At 39.2% G+C, this 22,202-nt stretch overlaps 1 protein-coding gene across 1 annotated transcript in view; it reads right to left on the bottom strand.

Annotated features, from left to right (window-relative positions):
* Nucleotides 1-22,202, bottom strand: part of ZCWPW2 (zinc finger CW-type and PWWP domain containing 2) — a 208,030-nt gene that overhangs the window by 39,309 nt on the left and 146,519 nt on the right. Inside the window, exon 5 of the mRNA XM_051858906.3 lies at nucleotides 9,412-9,458. Coding sequence (XP_051714866.1) covers nucleotides 9,412-9,458 — 47 coding nt within the window. The remainder of the gene's footprint in view (nucleotides 1-9,411; nucleotides 9,459-22,202) is intronic.

Below are 22,202 nucleotides of genomic sequence, written 5' to 3'. Positions count from 1 at the left end.
TTTTAAGATTATTTATTTGAAAGCCAGAGTTACAGAGAGGCAGAGACAGACAGAGAGAGAGAGAGAGAGAGAGAGAGAGAGGTCTTCCATCTGCTGGTTCACTCCCCAGATGACCACAACAGCAGGAGTTGCACCGATCCAAACCCAGGAGCCAGGAACTTCTTCCAGGTCTCCCACATGGGTGCAGGGGCCCAAAGTCTTGGGCCATCTTCTACAGCTTTCCCATGCCCTAGCAGAGAGTAGAATTGGAAGTGGAACAGCGGGACTCGAACTGGAACCCATATGGGATGCATTGCATGTAGCAGCTTTACCCGCTATGCTACTGCACTGGCCCCGTTTCTATTCTTTATTTGCCGACCAAATTGGCTCAGAGTCTTCCAAAAGTTCATAGAAAATACATAGTATGAAAAAGTTTTACGGTTTTCAAAAACTTTTTTTAAAGATTTATTTATTTATTTGAAAGTCAGAGTTACACAGAGAGAGGAGAGGCAGAGAGAGAGAGAGAGAGAGAGAGAGAGAAATCTTCCATCCTCTGGTTCACTCCCCAATTGGCTGCAACAATCGGAGCTGCGCCTATATGAAGCCAGGATCCAGGAGCTTTTTCCAGTCCCCCACACAAATGCAGGGGCCCAAGAACTTGGGCCATCTTCTACTGCTTTCCCAGACTATAGCAGAGAGCTGGTTTGGAAGTGGAGCAGCCAGGTCTCGAACCGGCGCCCATACGGCATGCTGGCGCTTCTGGCCAGGGCATTAACCTGCTGTGCCACAGCGCCAGCCCCTCAAAAACTTTCGATACCAAAATGAACTATCTTTTAATTCCATTTTCTTTGAACTTCATATTGATTATGGATGTTAATGTCAAAATGCTTACTGAACTACTACAAATATTTCATATTTCATGGAAAAGGACTTAGAGAAAATGTAGCACTATTGCTTCTTCTTATCAGGTGTAACTCAGTTTAGTCTGACTTAGGGATTCTTTTATTCAGACTGCTGCCATTGGGGCAGAGGTAGTCAGAAGGGTCTACCTGTACAATTCTCCACTATCACAGTAAAAGAGAAGTCTAGAGGAGTGGTGCAGGTTATTTAACCCTAGATACACCACTCCTAGCAAGAACACTGAATGGTACCCAAGATGACCACAATCATACCTTCGTTAGAAGAGGTGGTAAAACTGCCATGGCAGCTGAATACAGGCCAACATATAACTTTCACAATACAGTCCTCAAGGTCCTCTCAGAATTTCAGGGAGGCAGGCAGATAATTTGATTAATTTTATTCTAGAAATCCCTCTTTAACAATCTACCCTATAGGGGCCAGCACTGTGCCACAGCAGGTTAAAGCCTTGGCCTGCAGTGCAGGCATCCCATATGGATGCCGGGTCGTGTCCTGGTTGCTCCACTTCCAATCCATCTCTCTGCTGTTGCCTGGGAAAGCAGTGAAGGATGGTTCAAGCATTTGGCCCCTGTACCCACATGGGACACCTGAAAAAGCTCCTGGATCCTGGCTTCAAATCAGCTCAACTCCAGGCCTTGTGTCCATTTGGGGAGTGGACCAGTAGATGGAAGTCCTCTCTCTGTCTACCTCAATCTGTAACTCTTTCAAATAAATACAATAAATCTCTGGAAAAAAAAGAATCTATCCTATAGCAATAATATCACCAGTATTTAAGGATTTCTCTGCAAGAATGTTTACTAAAGCACTACATGTAGCAGTACAAAACCACAGCATCCTATAGGGGCCAGCCCTGTGGCACAGCCGATTAAAGCCACTGTCTGCAATGCCAGCACCCCATATGGTCACCAGTTCGAGTCCCAGCTACTCCACTTGCGATTCAGCTCTCTGCTATGGCCTGGGAAATCACTGGATGAGGGCCCAAGTCTTTAAGCCCCTGCAGCTATGTGGGAGGCTCAGAGGAAGCTCCTGGCTCCATGCTTTGGATTGGAGCAGCTCCATTGTGGCCATCTGAGGAGGAAAGCAGTAGATGGAAGAACTCCCTCTCCTCTCTCTCTCTCTCTCTCTCTCTCTCTCTCTCTCTGCTTCTCTATAACTCTTCCTTTCAAATAAATAAATAAATCTTTAAGAAAAAACACAGCAGTAGTGGGAGGAGCAAAGATGGCTGAATAGGAGGGAGCTTACTGATAGTCCGGGAGAAGACAGAATAATAAAAGTGAAGATAGTGTAGTCTCAGGGAAGAATTAGGGGAAAAATGGCAGAGGAAACTTCCATAATTAGAGGGACTTGGTGGACCTACGTGGAGGGTACGGGTGCCCACGGCTCAGGAACCCAGCTGCCGAGAGTTTCCACACCAGAAATGGAAAGAGAGGTGAGGTAAAACCACAGCAGCCCGAGACATTGGCAGAAAAGTGACAGGAAGTGCCTAGAGGGCATGAGGCTTCAAGCCCCATGGGGGAAAAATACACTAGCCTAACTAGAGGAGACAAAAAAATAAAAGGGACAGTGTGGATACAATTCTCTCTCCACACACCTTACAAAGGTGAATGAGACAAAGAAAAAGATATTCCATGGCAACAGAAACCAAAAAAGAGCTGGCATAGCCATCTTAATATCAGACAAAATAAACTTTAACACAAAAACTGTTAAGAGAGTCAGAGAAGGACACTATATAATGATTAAGGGATCATTCAACAGGAAGATGTAACTATTATAAACATATATGCACCTAATTACAGAGCACCAGGATATTTAAAAGATATGTTAATGAACTTAAAGGGAGACTTACACTACAATACAATAGTACTGGGGGACTTCAATACTCCACTCTTGGAAACAGACAGATCAAACAGACAGAAGATCAATCAGGAAACAGCAGATTTAATCGACACTATAGACCAAATGGATCTAACAGATATCTACAGAGTTTTTCATCCTACCCTGGAAGAATTCACATTTATATTAGCAGTACATGGAACCTACTCTAGGATTGAGCACATACTAGGCCATAAAGCAAGTCTCAGCAAATTCAAAAGAATTAGAATCATATGATGCAGCTTCTCAGACCACAATGGAATGAAGCTGGAAATTAGCAACTCAGGAATCCCTAGAGCATATGCAAACACATGGAGACTGAACAACATGCTCCTGAATGAACACTGGGTCATAGAAGAAATCAAAAGAGAAATCAAAAACTTTCTGGAAGCAAATGTAGATAACAACACAACATATAAAAACTTATGGGATACACCAAAAGCAATGTTAAGAGGAAAGTTTATAGCAATAGGTGCCTACATCAGTAAATTGGAAAGGCACAAAATAGATGAGCTTTCAATGCATCTCAAGGATCTAGAAAAACTGCAGCAAACCCGACCCAAATATAGTAGAAGAGGATAAATAATTAAAATCAGAGAAGAGATCAACAGAATTGAATCCAAAAAAAAAAAAAAACATTACAAAAGATCAGCCAAATGAAGAGCTGTTTTTTTGAAAAAATAAACAAAATTGACACCCCATTGGCCCAACTAACTAAAAAAAGAAGAGAGAAGACCTAAATCAATAAAATCAGAGATGAAAGAGGGAATGTAACAACAGACACCACAGAAATAAAAAGAATCATCAGACATTACTACAAAGAACTGTATGCCAGCAAACAGGGAAATCTATCAGAAATGGATAGATTCCTGGACGCATACCACCTACCTAAACTGAACCATGAAGACATAGAAAACCTAAACAGATCCCTAACTGAGACAGAAATTGAAACAGTAATAAAGGCCCTCCCAACAAAGAAAAGCCCAGGACCGGATGGATTCACTGCCGAGTTCTTCCAGAAATTTAAAGAAGAACTAACTCTAATTATTCTAAAACCATTCAGATCAATTGAAAAAGAGGGAATCCACCCAAATTCTTTCTCTGAAGCCAACATCGCCTTAATTTCTAAACCTGAAAAAGATGCAGCCTTGAAAGAAAGTTACAGACCAATATCCCTGATGAACATAGATGCAAAAATCCTCAAGAAAATTCTGGCCAATAGAATGCAACAACACATCAGAAAGATCATCCACCCAGACCAAGTGGGATTTATCCCTGGTATGCAGGGATGGTTCAACATTCACAAATCAATCAATGTGATACACCACATTAACAAAATGCAAAAAAACCCCATATGATTATCTCACTAAATGTGGAGAAAGCATTTGATAAAATTCAACAACCTTTCATGATGAAAACTCTAAGCCAACTGGTTATAGAAGGACCATTCCTCAATACAATCAAAGCAATTTATGGAAAACACACAGCCAGCATACTATTGAATGGGGAAAAGTTGGAAGCATTTCCACTGAGATCTGGTACCAGACAGGGATGCCCACTCTCACCACCGCTATTTAACATAGTTCTGGAAGTTTTAGCCAGAGCCATCAGACAAGAAAAAGAAATTAAAGGGATACAAACTGGGAAAGAGGAAGTCAAACTATCCCTCTTTGCAGATGATATGATTCTTTACTTAGAGGATCCAAAGAACTCTACTAAGAGACTATTGGAACTCATAGAAGATTTTGGCAAAGTAGCAGGATATAAAATTAATGCACAAAAATCAATACCCTTTGTATACACCGGCAATGCCATGGCTGAGAAATAACTTCTGGCCGGCGCCGCGGCTCACTAGGCTAATCCTCCGCCTAGCGGCGCTGGCACACTGGGTTCTAGTCCCGGTCGGGGCGCCGGATTCTGTCCCGGTTGCCCCTCTTTCAGGCCAGCTCTCTGCTGTGGCCAGGGAGTGCAGTGGAGGATGGCCCAGGTGCTTGGGCCCTGCACCCCATGGGAGACCAGGAAAAGCACCTGGCTCCTGCCATCGGATCAGCGCGGTGCGCCGGCCGCAGTGCGCTGGCCGCGGCGGCCATTGGAAGGTGAACCAACGGCAAAGGAAGACCTTTCTCTCTGTCTCTCTCTCTCTCACTGTCCACTCTGCCTGTCAAAAAAAAAAAAAAAAAAAGAGAAAGAACTTCTAAGATCAATCACATTCAAAATAGCTACAAAAACAAGCAAATACCTTGGAATAAACTTAACCAAGGAAGTCAAGGATCTCTACGATGAGAATTACAAAATCTTAAAGAAAGAAATAGAAGAGGATACCAAAAAATGAAAAAATCTTCCATGCTCAGGGATTGGAAGAATCAACATCATCAAAATGTCCATTCACCCAAAAGCAATTTATAGATTCAATGCAATACCAATCAAAATACCAAAGACATTCTTCTCAGATCTAGAGAAAACGATGCTGAAATTCATATGGAGGCACAGGAGACCATGAAGAGCTAAAGCAATCTTGTAAAACAAAAACAAAGCTGGAGGCATCACAATACCAGAGTTCAGGACATACAACAGGGCATTTGTAATCAAAACAGCATGGTACTGGTACAGAAACAGATGGATAGACCAATGGAACAGAATTGAAACACCAGAAATCAACCCAAACATCTACAGCCAACTTATATTTGATCAAGGATCTAAAACCAATTCCTGGAGCAAGGACAGTCTATTCAATAAATGGCGCTGGGAAAACTGGATTTCCACGTGCAGAAGCATGAAGCAAGACCCCTACCTTACACCTTAAACAAAAATCCACTCAAACATGAATTAAAGACTTAAATCTATGACCCGACACCATCAAATTATTAGAGAACATTGGAGAAACCCTGTAAGATATGGGCACAGGTAAAGACTTCTTGGAAAAGACCCTGGAGGCACAGGCAGTCAAAGCCAAAATTAACAATTGGGATTAGATCAAATTGAGAAGTTTCTGTACTGCAAAAGAACCAGTCAGGAAAGTGAAGAGGCAACCAACAGAATGGGAAAAATATTTGCAAATTATGCAACAGAAAAAGGGTTAATAACCAGAATCTACAAAGAGATCAAGAAACTCCACAACAACAAAACAAACAACCCACTTAAGAGATGGGCCAAGGACCTCAATAGACATTTTTCAAAAGAGGAAATCCAAATGGCCAACAGACACATGAAAAAATGTTCAGGATCACTAGCCATCAGGGAAATGCAAATCAAAACCACAATGAGATTTCACCTTACCCCCATTAGAATGGCTTACATACAGAAATCTACCAACAACAGATCCTGGTGAAACACTAACCCACTGTTCGTGGGAATGCAAACTGGTTTAGCCACTATGGAACTCAGTTTGGATATTGCTCAGAAACCTGAATATATCCCTACCATACAACCCAGCCATCCCACTCCTTGGAATTTATCCAAAGGAAATTAAATTGGCAAAAAATAGAGCCATCTATACCTCAATGTTTATTGAAGCTCAATTCACAATAGCCAAGACTGGAATCAACCTAAATGCCCATCAACGGTAGACTGGATAAAGAAATTATGGGACATGTACTCTATAGAATACTATACAGCAGTAAAAAAAATGAAATCCGGTCATTTGCAACAAAATTTAGGAATCTGAAAAACATCATGCTGAGTGAAATAAGCCAGTATCACAGGGACAAATATCATATGTTCTCCCTGATCAGTGACCACTAACCGAGCACCAAAAAAGAAACCTGTTGAAGTGAAATGGACACTATGAGAAACGGTGACTTGGTCAGCCCATGTCCTAACTGTTGAGAAATAACTTACTATTTTATTCCTTTGAGTATTTTTTTCTTCTACTTAGTACTATTGTTTGAACTCTTTAATTAACACACAACTATTCTTAGGTGTTTAAATTTAACTGAATAGTGATTCCTGATAAATATAAGAGCAAGAATAAGAAAGGGAAGAGATGTACAGTTCACCACATGCTCACTTGGACTTTCCCCTAATGGTAGAGCTAGAAACATGCCAGGGGATTCCAATTCAATCCAATCAAGGTGGCATGTACCAATGCCATCTTATTTGTTAAAGTGATCAGTTTCAGTTCATAATTGATCAAAAAGATAGGATTAAGTGTCAAAGGGATTACATAAATAAGAACAGTGTCTGCAAATAATAATTGATAGGATTAAAAAGGAGAGAACAATCCAACGTAGGAAGCAGGATACACAGCAGACTCATAGAATGGCAAACGCCCTAAACAGCACTCTGGCCTCAGAATCAGCCCTTAAGGCATTCAGATTTGGCTAAAAAGCCCATGAGAGTTTAGCAGGCATGGAAAGCCAAGACACTTGGCAAAGAAAAATGACCTAATATTTGATTTTAGGACTACAAAAAGGCATTTAAAATTTTCTGTTACATATTTGTAAATGCTGTTCATGGTATCCCAGGAAGTGCACTTTCATCATTTATAGCTGAGAATTCTGTGATATGTTGAGTAGAGATTAAGTAAATTATTCAATAATTTAAAGAATAACATGTCTATTCCATGTCTACTTCCTTCCCAATGATAAGCCTTCTGAATTCCACAGCTTTGGGTGTAATATATTTTATTTCATATTATTTTTTATTAAATCACTATACAATTATATTTGTAATATGCTGACTCTAGTAGAACATTCAAAAATCATCCCAAATGTTGTACAGTTGTTACAGTTCTATTCCGTGCATTTCACAGTGTCCCTACACCTTGCCCAATAAAATGCACTATAATTCTCAAAACTACTATATCTGAAGCATCTCCAAGAATTCCTAAAATGCATCATACAGCAGTGATTCTCAAACTATGTGTCATAAAGGACTAGTTTTTCTTCCTATTCTGTCTGAGATCTACTCTTTTACTACAAAATAAAATAAAGATGGGCTACTAGGGGAAAAACAAAGAAATACAAAATAAAAGCTCCATTTTATGATTATTAGAGTTAAAAACAAAAATTAATCTGTCAAATGACCATGTAAGTTCCTAAATGATTACTCTCATTTTCTATTTTTTTTCATTGACAATCAATAACAAATAGTTCACAGACCAGCAGTGGCCCAAGGACCACACTTTGAATGGCATTGCTTTGGGAACAGTACTGCTCTCACCAAGAACAAGTGGTAAAAATAAATCAATATGTACAATTTTTAATTATTATTACTTCTATAATTTTTTATTCTCAATATCCTTTAGGAGTTAGCCTAGCAGTTAAGATGCCCACGTTTCACATTGGAGTGCTTGGGTTTGCTTCCTAGCTCTGGCTGCAGACACCAGCTTCCCACCAATGCAGAGCCTTAGAAATGAGTGGTGATGGTTAAAGTAATTGGGTTCCTGTCACCCTCATGGAAGCTCTGGATTGTGATCCTAGGTCCTGACTTTGCCCTTCAACCTTGCTCAGGCCCAGATATTGCAGGCATCAAGGAGTGAACCAGCAAAGGGTTGCTCTCTGTCTCTCTCAATGCCTCTAGTATAAAATAATAAATTATCCTTTAGCAGAGAATGAAATTAACAATTCCACCCACATTAGCAATGCTTTGGTATCTCACACATTCTTTCTCAATCTCCAGATTAATATACACACCCCATTTCATTTCTTTTATAAAGGGCAACTTTGTCTTCTGTGACAGTGAATTCTCTCTTGAAAGGGAACATCAACATTATTTAGCTAGTGAAAAATCCAGATATCTTTTACAAGTCAAAAAATAAAAAGATAAAGCAAATCTGATTTCAAAAGGACTTATAATATATATGTATATATTCTAATATATATAGAATACAAAATATAATGCTCATCCCACTTCTTAATAATCCATAGATTCTTCCTCAACATTCTCTGCTATTCTCAAGGTTACATCTGACTTTCACTGGGTCTGCCCTAAACTAGTCCTCCATTCAACTCAGGACATCCCATCATAAGCATGCCTTTCTAGAATAATTCTTTTTCTTATGACACTAATATATGCACAGAAGAATTTAGGTGTTGATTCTTCTTTTTTCAGTAGTAGCCTAAAGAACATCATTGCTTGATGAGAATGCCAAGGTTCATCCTATCCTAATCATAGTTTTGATTGGGATTTTGTAATAAGATGCATTTGGCCCTGCTGTATGACCACAAACAATATTCAAAATAATATGTTAAATTTTAAAAATTTTTTAAATGCGCTATTGACTTTACAAGTTTTTATGAAAAAGATTCAAGGTTCCGAGTATTCATTTTAATGGATAACACCATTCTCTATTTTAAATTTAAGGTAAAGATCATATTAAGCTCTGAATTTTATTAAATATTTTCATGAGATTTATGGCACATGTTAAAATAACATGATACATGAGAACATAAAATGTTTAGTACATGAGATCGAAAGTGTAATTTAAATAAAAGCAATCATTTCTTTGTTCACTTACAATTTTCTATTGTTCTAATTCCTAGTGCTATCCAAAGAAAAGAAACACACACTCGATTAACATTTAGAAGAAATAACATATGACATGTTTATTTTGTTTTTAAAAAATTAATTTTCTTTTGAAAATAGTATTAACCAAATGGAATTTGGAGTTTGTATATTTTATATACTAAAACATAATCTTACCCTTTTCTTGGCCACCACAGTTACGTTGGCATCTGTTTTGGATTTAGCTGTAAGATAATGAAATATGGCTGCTTTTAAAAAGTGCCTATGCTTTTGATCATATAAATAGAGTTACACAATTAGAAATTTCAACTTTCTCATGCTCTGATAACAGTATTTTGTTTTTAGTAGTTCCTTTAATTAAAATGCTAATAAACTCAGCTCCCCAGAGTCAAGTAGAACACAGTAATCCAAAAGCAATAATATCAGGGATTCATACACTTAACTTGACAACCCTCCTCCCTTATATTTGACTGGCTGGTTAGATATCCTCAAGTCAGCATCAAGTATATCTGATTCCCAGGTTCTGATCTGCTTGCCTGTAGTAAATAGGCTCTAGCATTAAATGCAGCTACCTCTACTTGTGTATCTGCTACATGCTGCACATGAGATAGGACTTATGTGATTTTCACGTTACTTTGCAAGGTGTGTAGGCCATCCTTGCTTCACAGCTGAGGATGCTGAGGCTAAGTTAAATTGAATACCTTGCCTGTGGTCATGCATCAGGGCCAGAAGCATCTGATTACAAGCCCCTAATCTTTCCAGGTTCTCTGCTGCCTCCATTTGGGACCACTGAGCTGCCAGCAGGGCCTTAAGGAAGAATATTAGTACTTTTTCTCATTCTACCACTATTAAAGATGAAATAATTAGCAACCAAAGAGTTTATAGAAAATCATTACAAGGTATTTTGATATATGCAAAATTATGTATGTGTGCGTACATACATATACAATGGTAAAAATTATTGGCATAAAACATAAAAACTCAGAAATCAGAGTACTATATTATATTCATTTCTAAAACTGATTAGTCATATGTAGATTTTCCTCTTTCCCATTTCCATCTACATGAATGTAGTGATCTCTCCTCTTGGAACACTCTTTTTCTCTATTAATGAGTGTATAAGACCATCCACTGTTACAGATGATTCCCACAACTAAGAGAAATCCTCATCTCCTTTGCAAATTCATAGTCATCTTAATCCATGTCACTTTCTTCCTTACTTAATGATTACTTTTGCATATATCTAAGCACTATGCAAAACTAGAATATTTCTTAAAGGCACTGGCCAAATTTTATACACAATAGTAATCTACATTATGTATAATTATTAGTAAACATACATGTTTTCTATTTAAAATCTTATATGACTCTGAAATACACATTTTACTGGAGAAATTAATGTAATCTACTGAAATATATCAAGTATTCACTCAATATATACTGCTATGTTGGAGAGTATAAGACACAAAACAATGAATATGCTATCAGAACATCTAAATCATTACTGATGGACCAGGGTTAGGAGTTATTTCTTATTGGTATATTGTAAGATCTAAATAATATAATTCATGCAACTAAAGCTCCAAAATAATGTCTGGCAAATAACAGATCATACAGATCATCAGCAAATGTACACTTCTATTTTAGCTCATAAAGACATTATGGAATAGTTAGTTGGTGAACTTAAGCATTAAATTACTAGGAAAATATACACAAAGGACCTCTGTGAGACCCCAGCGGAAAGAAAGCCATCAAAGAAGGATGTACTTTTCTCTGAAGGGAGGAGAGAACATCCACTTTACTTATTAGCCCTGTCCAAATACTGATGGAGTCTATATAACAAAAGGCATCCATAGCCTTGGCAGCCCCTGTAAAGAGCCTCAGGTGATCACTGACATCATAAATAAGAGTGTTAATTGTTAAAGGAACAACAGAATTCACTGTGCACTTACTCCCCATGTAGGACCTCCGTCCTTAATGAGTTGTACTTTGAGAATCGACTGCTAATCTTGTTCTCAAACTGTACTCTATATGTTGTGTGTGTAGGGGAGTGCAAGCTGTTGAAATCTGTGCTTAACATGGAGTTGGTCCTCTGTATATAAAATCAAACTAAAAGTGAACCACAGTGAAGAAAGGGATAGGAGAAGGAGAGGGAGGTGGGATGAGAGATGAGGTGGGAGGTTGGGTATGGGGAAAGAATCACTATATTCCTAAAGTAGTACCTATGAAAAATGCAATATTAAAAACTTTAAAAAAATCTACAAGCAAAAAAAAACTAGAAAAATAATTTAGTAATGATATATATTTTGCTATTTTATCATCTTTTTTAAGTTACTCCACAATTTTCACATCTAAATGATTATTTTAATCATTTTAATTTAGTTGAAAATAGTTGATGAGTAATGTTATAAAAGTAAAACGTTTTAAGATACAGGAAAAAAATAAGATAATAAAAATTCCACAATGTCTTTTAGATTCATAGAAGGACACGGAAGAACCTTATGGTATTATAAGATAGAATAAGAACTGTATCTTAAAAATCTACAAGCAAAATATATATCATTACTAAATTATTTTCCTAGTATTTTTTTTGCTTGTAGATTTTTTAAAGTTTTTAAAATTGCATTTTTCATAGGTACTAGTTTAAAAAAAAGGTAAATATTTCTTTGCTCTTTTGAAGATATTTAACAAGAATAAAAGAAACAATGAAATGTCAACTCATACAAACTGTTAAAACTTCAGGCCCCATCAAACTAGGTACCTTTCTCTGATGGGAGGAGAGAACTTCCACTTTGAGTATGATCTTGTCTAAATAGGATCGGGGTTGGCGAACTTGGAAGGCTACCATAGCCTTGGCAACTCATGACAAGAGCCTCGGGTGATTCCTGATGCCATAAACAAGAGTGTCAGTTGTTAAATCAACAACAGGAGTCACTGTGCACTTACTCCCCATGTAGGATATCTGTCCTTAAGGTGTTGTGTTATGTGAATTGATGGTATAACTAGTACTCAAACAGTATTTTATACTTTGTGTTTCTGTGTGGGTACAAACCGTTGAACTCTTTACTTAGTACATACTAAATTGATCTTCTGTATATAAAGATAATTGAAAATGAATCTTGGCCTGCGCTGTGGCTCAATAGGCCAATCCTCCACCTAGCGGCGCCGGCACACCAGACTCTAGTCCCAGTCGGGGCACCGGATTCTGTCCCAGTTGCCCCTCTTCCAGGCCAGCTCTCTGCTGTGGCCAGGGAGTGCAGTGGAGGATGGCCCAAGTGCTTGGGCCCTGCACCCCGTGGGAGACCAGGAGAAGCACCTGGCTCCTGCCTTCGGATCAGCGCGGTGCACCGGCCGCAGCACGCCAGCCGTGGCGGCCATTGGAGGGTGAACCAACGGCAAAAGGAAGACATTTCTCTCTGTCTCTCTCTCTCACTATCCACTCTGCCTGTCAAAAAAAAAAAAAAAAAAAAAGAATCTTGATGTGAATGGGATGGGAGAGGGTGCGGGAGAGGGGATGGTTGCGGGTGGGAGGGGGGAAAAAGCCAAAAGTTAAAAAAAAACTTGGTGTCACGCGGCTCACATGGCTAATCATCCTCCTGTGGCACTGGCATCCCATATGGACACCGGGTTCTAGTCCCGGTTGCTCCTCTTCCAGTCCAGCTCTCTGCTGTGGCCTGGGAGGGCAGTGGAGGATGGCCCAAGTGCTTGGGCCCCTGCACCCACATGGGAGACCAGGAAGAAGCACCTGGCTCCTGGCTTTGGATTGGTGCAGCTCCGGCGGTGGCGGCCATTTGGGGAGTGAACCAATGGAAGGAAGACCTTTCTCTGTCTCTCTCTTTCACTGTAACTATATCTTTCTACTGGCACCGTGGTGCAGTAGGTTAATCCTACACCTCGGCGCCAACATCCAATATGGGCGCTGGTTCTAGTCCCCGCTGCTCCTCTTCCAATCCAGCTCTCTGCTGTGGCCTGGGAAAGCAGTGGAAGATGACCCAAGTCCTTGGGCCCCTGCACCTACATGGGAGACAAGGAAGAAGCACCTGGCTCCAGGCTTTGGATCTGCCCAGCTCTGGCCATTGTGGCCATTTAGGGAGTGAACCAACAGACGGAAGACCTTTCTCTCTGCCTCTCCCAGTCACTGTCTATAACTCTACCTCTTAAATAAATAAAATCTTTTTAAAATAATAAATTGTTAAAGCTTAACAAAAAGGAAACTCAAAAACTAAAACTGGATTCAAGAACCTTGATGATGGTATTCAAAGAGTTAATGAAATAAAATGGATATTTATTATGTTTCCACTTAAAATGTATCTAATTTACATATAAATTTTCCAATATGGAAATGAATCAGGAACAGAAATATCCAAACTTTGTTAAAGGAACAATTTATATTCAAAAGTTGTAGAATCATCTCCCAATAACAGGAAAGTTTCTTGGGAAGTGACAACCATGCTTATTTTCAAATGCCAAAGAGCAGGTCTGATGAATACTGAAAACTATTATGATCACTAGCTATTTCTCTATTAATAATAATAGGCCCATGTTCAACTGCAGCAATATTAATCACCTTCTTTTTTTTTTTTTTTTTTTTTTTGACAGGCAGAGTGGACAGTGAGAGAGACAGACAGAGAGAAAGGTCTTCCTTTTGCCATTGGTTCACCCTCCAATGGCCGCCGCAGCCGGCGCACTGTGGCCGGCACACTGCACTGATCCGATGGCAGGAGCCAGGTACTTATCCTGGTCTCCCATGGGGTGCAGGGCCCAAGCACTTGGGCCATCCTCCACTGCACTCCCTGGCCACAGCAGAGAGCTGGCCTGGAAGAGGGGCAACCGGGACAGAATCCGGTGCCCCGACTGGGACTAGAGTCTGGTGTGCCGGCGCCGCTAGGTGGAGGATTAGCCTATTGAACTGCGGCGCCGACCTAAGAAAGCTTTTATTTAATGAATACAAACTTCATAGGTACAGCTTTAGGAATATAGCAGTTTGTCTCCTCATACCCAGCATCCCACCCCCACTCCTGTCTCACCTACTCTCTCCCATCCCATTTGTGAGCAAGATTCATTTTTTTTAAACTTTTATTTAATAATTATAAATGTCAAAAGTACAGCTGTTGTATTATAGTGGTTTTTAACCTCATAACCCCCTGCAAAATATCCTATCTCCTACTCCCTCTCCCATCCATTTTTCATCAAGATTCATTTTTAATTATCATTATATACAGAAGATCAATTTAGTATATATTAAGTAAAGATTTCAACAGACTGCATCCACACAGAAACACAAAGTATAAAGTATTGTTTGAGTACTAGTTATACCGTTAATTCACATAGTACAACATATTAAAGACAGAGATCCTACATGGGGAGTAAGTGCACAGTGACTCCAGTTGTTGATTTAACAATTGACACTCTTGTTTATGGAGTCAGTAATCACCCGAGGCTCTTGTCACGAGCTGCCAAGGCTATGGAAGTCTCTTGAGTTCACCAACTCTGAACTTATTTAGACAAGGCCATAATCAAAGTGGAAGTTCTCTCCTCCCTTCAGAGAAAGGTACCTCCTTCTTTGATGGCTGGTTCTTTCTACTGGGATCTCACTCACAGAGATCTTTCATTTGGGTCATTTTTTGCAACAGTGTCTTGGCTTTCCATGCCTGAGAAATTCTCATGGGACTTTTAGAAAGACCTAAATGCCTTAAGGGCTGATTCTGAAGCCAGAGTGCTATTGAGGGCATTTGCCATTCTATGAGTCTGCTGTGTATCCTGCTTCCCATGTTGGATAGTTCTCTCCTTTTTAATTCTATCAATTACTATTAGCAGACACTGGTCTTATTTATGTAATCCCGTTGTCACTTAAAGCTATCATTATAATCAATTATGAACTGAAACTGATCACTTTAACAAGTAAGATGGCATTGGTACATGCCAACTCAATAAGATTTGGAGTCCCCTGGCACATTTCTAGCTCTACCACTTAGGGGTAAGTCCGAGTGAGCATGCGCCGAACTGTACATCTCCTCCCTCTCTTATTCCCACTCATATTTAACAGGGATCACTTTTCAGTTAAATTTAAATACCTAATAATAATTGTGTGTTAATTAAAGAGTTCAACCAATGGTATTAAGTAGAAGAAAAAAAATACTCAAAGGAATAAAATAGTAAGTTGTTCCTCGGCAGTCAGGACAAGGGCTGATCAAGTCATTGTTTCTCACAGTGCCCATTTCACTTCTATAGGTTTCCTTTTAGGCGCTCAGTTAGTTGTCACAGATCAGGGAGAACATATGATATTTGTACCTATGGGATTAGCTTATTTCATTCAGGATGTTGTTTTCAAGATTCCTCCATTTTGTTGCAAATAACTGGATTTCATTTTTTTAACCACTGTGTAGTATTCTATAGAGTACATGTCCCATAATTTCTTTATCCAGTCTTCTGTTGATGGGCCCTTAGGTTGATTCCATGTCTTAAATATTGCAAATTGAGCTGCGATAAACACTGAGGTGCAGACGGCTTTTCTTTGTTGGGAGGGCCTTTATTACCACTCAATTTCCCTTTTTCATCTCTGATTTTATTGATTTGATCTTCTCCCTCCTTTTTTTAGTTAGTTGGGCCAATGGGGTGTCAATTTTGTTTATTTTTTCAAAAAAACAGCTCTTCATTTGGCTGATCTTTTGTAATGTTTTTTTTTTTTTTTTTGGATTCAATTCTGTTGATCTCTTCTCTGATTTTAATTATTTATCCTCTTCTACTATATTTGGGTCGGGTTTGCTGCAGTTTTTCTAGATCCTTGAGATGCATTGAAAGCTCATCTATTTTGTGCCTTTCCAATTTACTGATGTAGGCACCTATTGCTATAAACTTTCCTCTTAACATTGCTTTTGGTGTATCCCATAAGTTTTTATATGTTGTGTTGTTATCTACATTTGCTTCCAGAAAGTTTTTGATTTCTCTTTTGATTTCTTCTATGACCCAGTGTTCATTCAGGAGCATGTTGTTCAGTCTCCATGTGTTTGCATATGCTCTAGGGATTCCTGAGTTGCTAATTTCCAGCTTCATTCCATTGTGGTCTGAGAAGCTGCATCATATGATTCTAATTCTTTTGAATTTGCTGAGACTTGCTTTATGGCCTAGTATGTGCTCAATCCTAGAGTAGGTTCCATGTACTGCTAATATAAATGTGAATTCTTCCAGGGTAGGATGAAAAACTCTGTAGATATCTGTTAGATCCATTTGGTCTATAGTGTCGATTAAATCTGCTGTTTCCTTGTTGATTTTCTGACTGGTTGAGCTGTCCATTGCTGAAAGTGGAGTATTGATGTCCCCTAATACTATTGTTTTGGAAACTGTCTACCTTAAGTTCATTAACATATCTTTTAAATATCCTGGTGCTCTGTAATTAGGTGCATATACGCTCATAATTGTTATATCTTCCTGTTGAATTGATGCATTAATCATTAATATAGTGCCCCTCTCTGTCTCTCTTAACAGTTTTTATGTTAAAGTTTATTTTGTCTGATATTACGATGGCTACGCCAGCTCTTTTTTGGTTTCTGTTGGCATGGAATATCTTTTTCCAACCTTTCACTTTCAGTCTGCATGCATCTTTGTTGGAAAGATGTGTTACTTGTAAGCAGCAAATAGATGGGTTTTGTTTTTTAATCCATGAGCCAGTCTGTCTTTTTACTGGAGAGTTGAGGCCATTTACATTCAATGTGACTATTAATAAGTTGTGACTTTGCCCTGCCATTTTCCCAAAGATATTTCTAATATACACTTTGAACTTCCTGTGATCTTTTATTGGGAGATTTTCTTCCTTTACCTTCTTTGCATTGATGGCTGTGTTTCTGTGTTTTTGTGTGTAACACATCTTTAAGCTTCTTTTGCAGGGCTGGACGAGTGATGACAAATTCTTTCAATTTCTGTTTGCTATGAAAGGTCTTTATTTTACCTTCATTCACAAATGAGAGCTTTGCAGGATATAATATTCTGGGATGGCAGTTTTTTTCCCTTAGTACTTGGGCTATATCTCACCAATTCCTTCTTGCCTTTAGGGTTTCTGATGAGAAGTCTGCTGTGAGTCTAATTGGAGATCCTCTGAGAATAATCTGACATTTCTCTCTTGCACATTTTAGAATCTGTATGTTTCACTCTGGTGAGTATGATTACAACATGCTGTGTTGAGGATCTCTTTTGGTACTGTTTATTAGGGGTGCTATGTGCTTCCTGTACTTGGATGTCTCTGTCCTTCTCCAAACCCGGGAAGTTTTCTGCTAGTATCTTACTAAAAAGGCCTTCTAAGCCTTTCTCTGTCTCCATGCCTTCAGGAACTCCTAGAACCTGAATGTTGGGGTTTTTAATAGCGTCCTATAGATTCCTGAAATATTTTTTAGATTTCTAATTCCCTCTTCTTTTCTTTGGTTTGACTGTATACTTTCCTATGCTCTGTCTTCTAAGTCCAATATTCTCTCTTCTGCCTCACTGATTCTGTTTTTAAGGCTCTCAAATGCGTTTGTCATTTGTTCTATTGAATTCTCCATTTCATTTTGATTTCTCTTCATTATCTCAATTTCATGTTCTATTAAATTCTTCATTTCATTTTGATTCCTCCTTAGGATTTCATTTTCTGTCCTTTCCTGTATGGATTTCTGTAGATCATGCATTTGGTTTTGATAATAATTAACACACAATTATTCTTAGGTGTTTAAATTTTAACTGAAAAGTGATCCCTGTTAGGAATTTGGAAAACATTATGCTGAGTGAAATAAGCCAGTCCCAAAGGGACAAATACCATATGTTCTCCCTGATAGGTGACAACTAACTGAGCACCAAAAAGGAAACCTGTTAAAGTGAAATGAACACTATGAGAAATGGTGACTTGATCAGCCTTCGCCCTGACTGTTGATGAACAACTTAATATGTTATCCCTCTTAGTATTTTTGTTTGTTTGTTCTACTTGATACTTTTTTTGTTTGTTCTACTTAATTTCTAAATGTTCTTATCATAAATTTTTTGAATTCCGCATCTTGCATTTCTTCTATGTCATCATCTTCATAATCTTGTATTGGAGTGTCATGTTCATTTGGGAGCATCATGATGTCTTCCTTGTCTTGTTTCCTCGGTTTTGGTTTGTTGTTTGGCATTGTGGAAATACTTTGGCTTCTTCTTTTTTTTTTCACTGTGGTGACTTTTCTCATTATACTATGACTCTAGATTAAGTGGACTGTCTGCTTTCAGTGAATCTCTAGAGGCTTGTGGTGGGTGTGGCCAGAGAGCTCTGTTCAGTTCTTCAGGGTTAAGGGTATGCCCAAGATGACACACCCAGGTTTGGCATGGTAAATCTCTCTCTCTCTCTCTCTCTCTCTCTCTCTCTGTGTGTGTGTGTGTGTGTGTGTGTGTCTCTCTCTTTTATTCAGAAGGGAAGTAATTCCACTCATCTGAGCTCTTCTCCTCAATTGCAATCAGTGCCTGAGCACTAGCTCCAGTGGTATAATATTTGTCTGCTCTGCCCCAAGGACCACACAAAGGATCTGTGCAGTCCTCAGTGTAAGCTCAGATTCCCCTGCAACATCTCTCACCAGGTAGCCAGGGGCCGCCTGAGCCAGATTTCTCTTCAGTGTCTCTCATTGGATAGCCAGAGCCACCCAAGGTTGTGGCATTTCCCACCAAGACTACTCAGAGTCTCAGCCACACCTTGAGTTCTCCCACACACCCTGTTTTTTTTTTTTTTTTTTTTTCATAGTTCTGGTTGAGAAGCTCCACACAGTTACTAGGTCTTAGGTTTCTCTGCTTGGCTGATTTCTGGCCACAGCCTCGAGCTGGCACAGCTGTTACGTATGTCCAAAATGGCTTCTGCTCTATTGGCTTGTAGGCCTTTGTAAGGTGATTGGAGAGAAATAATCGTGTCTATACCATCCATTTTATTTTTTCTCTCCTCTACTTATGCTGGTGTACTTTCCCCAACAGGGCTTGAAGCCTCATTCCCTCTATGCTCTTCCTGTAACTTTTCCAACAGTGTCTTGGGCTGCTGCGGTTTTGTCTTACCTCTCTTTCCAATGCTGGTTCAGAGACTCTCTGCTTCTGGGGTCCTGAGCCATGGGAGTCCATGCCCTCTACATAGGCCCACCTTGTCCCTCTAATTATGGAAGAGTTTCCTCTGCCATTTTTTCCCTAACTCTTCCCTCAGACTACCCTATCTCCATATTTATTAAACTATATTCTCCTGGACAAGATCAGTAAGCTCCATCCCTATTACGCCATCTTGGATACTATCCCAACATTCATTTTTAATTAAATTTATATACAGAAGACCTGTACTAATTAGAGATGTCCACAATTTGTACCCACATAGACACACAAAGTGTAAAGTACTGTTTGAAAACAAGTTTTACAGTTTTACAGTTAATTTTTGTAGTACAACTCATTAAGGACAGAGGTCCTACATGAGGAATAAGTGTACAGTGACTCCTGTTGTTGATTTAACAATTGACACTCTCATTTATGATGTCAGTGATCACCCAAGGCTCTTGACGTGAGCTGTCTAGGCTATGGAAGACTTTTGAGCCCACAAACTCTGTTAGCATTTAGACAGGGCCATAAGTACATCCTTCTTTGATAGTCCCTTCTTTCCACTGGGGTATCACTCACAGAGAACCTTCCTGTAGATCTTTTTTTTTTTTTTTTTTGCCACAGTATATTGGTTTTCCATGACTGAAATGCTCTCATGGGCTTTTCAGCCAGATCTGAATGCCTTAAGGGCTGATTCTGAGGTCAGAGTGCTGTTTAGGGTGTTTGTCATTCTATGAGTCTGCTGTGTGGACTATTTCCCATGTTGGAACATTCTCTCCTTTTTAATTCTATCCATTGTCATTACCAGACACTTAGTCTGATTTATGTGATTCCTTTGACAATTAATCCTATGTATATGATCAATAACACATTTAATATGGACACTTTAACAGGTAAGATGGCATCAGTACCACCCAGCATTAACCACTTTCTAAGAGCTGAATTTTCCCTAGCGAGTGTTTGATTTTCTTCCTTCAAAAATCTCTGCACATAGGGTTCCTCACCATAAAGGGTAAAAAGCAATTAACAGGAAGTACAGATAGTAAAGATTTAGATGAGGAAAAGATAGGGTCTTCATTCTTTTTCTGAGTTTAATTCAACTACTATTTTCAAAGTGCAAAAGAGGAGCTTCAGGTAATAAAATGCTTTAAATGAGTAGAGGTGGCTGTACTTTCTGGTCTAGAATGATATTAAAATGTTTTATAGCCATATTAGAGAATAATACAAATATTAACATAATTCAATGGCTTCTCTTCTTTTTTTAAAAAAATTATTTATTTATTTATTTGAAAGGCAGAGTCACAGAAAAAGGAAGAGGGAGAGATCCTCCTTCCCCTGTGCTGGTCTGAATCCAGGAGCTAATTCCAGGTCTCCCACATACTGCCAGCGCCCAAGTACTTGGGCCATCCTCCTCTTTCTTCCCAGGGATTTCAGCATGGAGCTGGATTGGAAGTGAAGCAGCCAGGACTTGAATTGGTGCCTTTATGTGATTCTGGTGTTGCAGGCATTGGCTTTAAATGCTACACCACAACTCTGACCCCAGCTTCTCTTTCAGAGAATTTATATAAAGATTTATTTATTTATTTGAAAGTCAGAGTTACACAGAGAGAGAAGGAGAGGCAGAGAGAGAGAGAGGTCTTCTATCCTCTGGTTCACTCCCCAATTGTCTGCAATGGCTGGAGCTGTGCCGATTTGAAGCCAGGAGCCAGGAGTTTCCTTCAGGTCTCCTACATGGGTGTAGGGGTCCAAGGACTTAGGCCATCCTCCATTGCTTTCCCAGTCCATAACAAAGAGCTAGATTGGAAGTGGAGCAGCCTGGTCTTGAACTGGTGCGTATGTGGGATGCCGGCACTGCAGGCAGCGGCTTAACCCACTATGCCACAGCACTGGCCCCTAAGAGCATATTTTAAAGCTTGTCTATTCATAGACTCTGGAAAACTTTATTAGTGATGTGTTTCTTTAAATGTGACAACTGAATGCATTCTCCAAAAAAAGGTAGAGGATAAGCCAGTTTCTCCTTATGGTCTGCCATAAGGAGCTTAGAAGTTACCACTCTGTCCCAATATCATGTAAGATCCTGAACAAACTGAAAAATCAACAACTCTTCTTGGATTCCTCAGATGTGAAATCACAAAGCAAACTACTGCCCCCAAATTTAGAGAGACACACAAGTACAGAGAATTACAACTAAACTGAACAGAAACCTACTTGGAAGTAAAGGAACAGGAAAACATAAACTAACTGACAGACCTCTGGAGGCTCACTGGTGCATAAGCTTGAGACCAATAACAACTCCAGGGGACCCAGTCATTGCGGTGGAATTGTGGAACACTCTTTTGAGTTTTTCGGCTCCAGGAGCTCTCACAGTGAAGACTGGAGAAAAAAGTCTTCAAGCACAGTGATGAAGAAAGTAACCATTTTGAAATATGCCAGAGTATTCTGTTCTTAATATGGCCTGATCTCAGATGAAACTATTGTACCACAGCCTAACTCACTGGAATTTTTTCAGGGTCTAACTGATTGGGGAAAGTGAAATATCCAATCCCAGAACCCTCTAGCCATCTTTCACCACATAAGGATGGGAAGGAAGGAAGAAAGGAAGGTTGGCACTGGTAAAGTCAATAGCCTAGAGCCGAGACCCAATCATAGGACTATAGAGGCTTCCACCACCCCCACATTTTACCACTATACTATCAAAAGCCTACAACTGCAGTTCTTTTGATTCAGGACATCCTGCTATGTTTTCAACAAAAATGTATAAGGCATACTAAAAGGCAAAAAAAAAAAAAAAAAAGTTTGGAAAGAGAGAACAAATATCAGAATCAGATTCAGGTATGACAGAGATTGTGGAATTATCAGATCGTGAATTTAAAACAACTGTGATTAATATGCTAAGAAATAAAGTG

The sequence above is a fragment of the Oryctolagus cuniculus genome, chromosome 4, assembly GCF_051225735.1.
Source record: "Oryctolagus cuniculus isolate XC-2025 breed Fujian yellow rabbit chromosome 4, ASM5122573v1, whole genome shotgun sequence".
Classification (NCBI taxonomy): Eukaryota; Metazoa; Chordata; class Mammalia; order Lagomorpha; family Leporidae; genus Oryctolagus; species Oryctolagus cuniculus.
The sequence above is the reverse complement of the archived record's forward strand: the minus strand, read 5'-3'. Positions and strand labels throughout refer to the sequence as shown.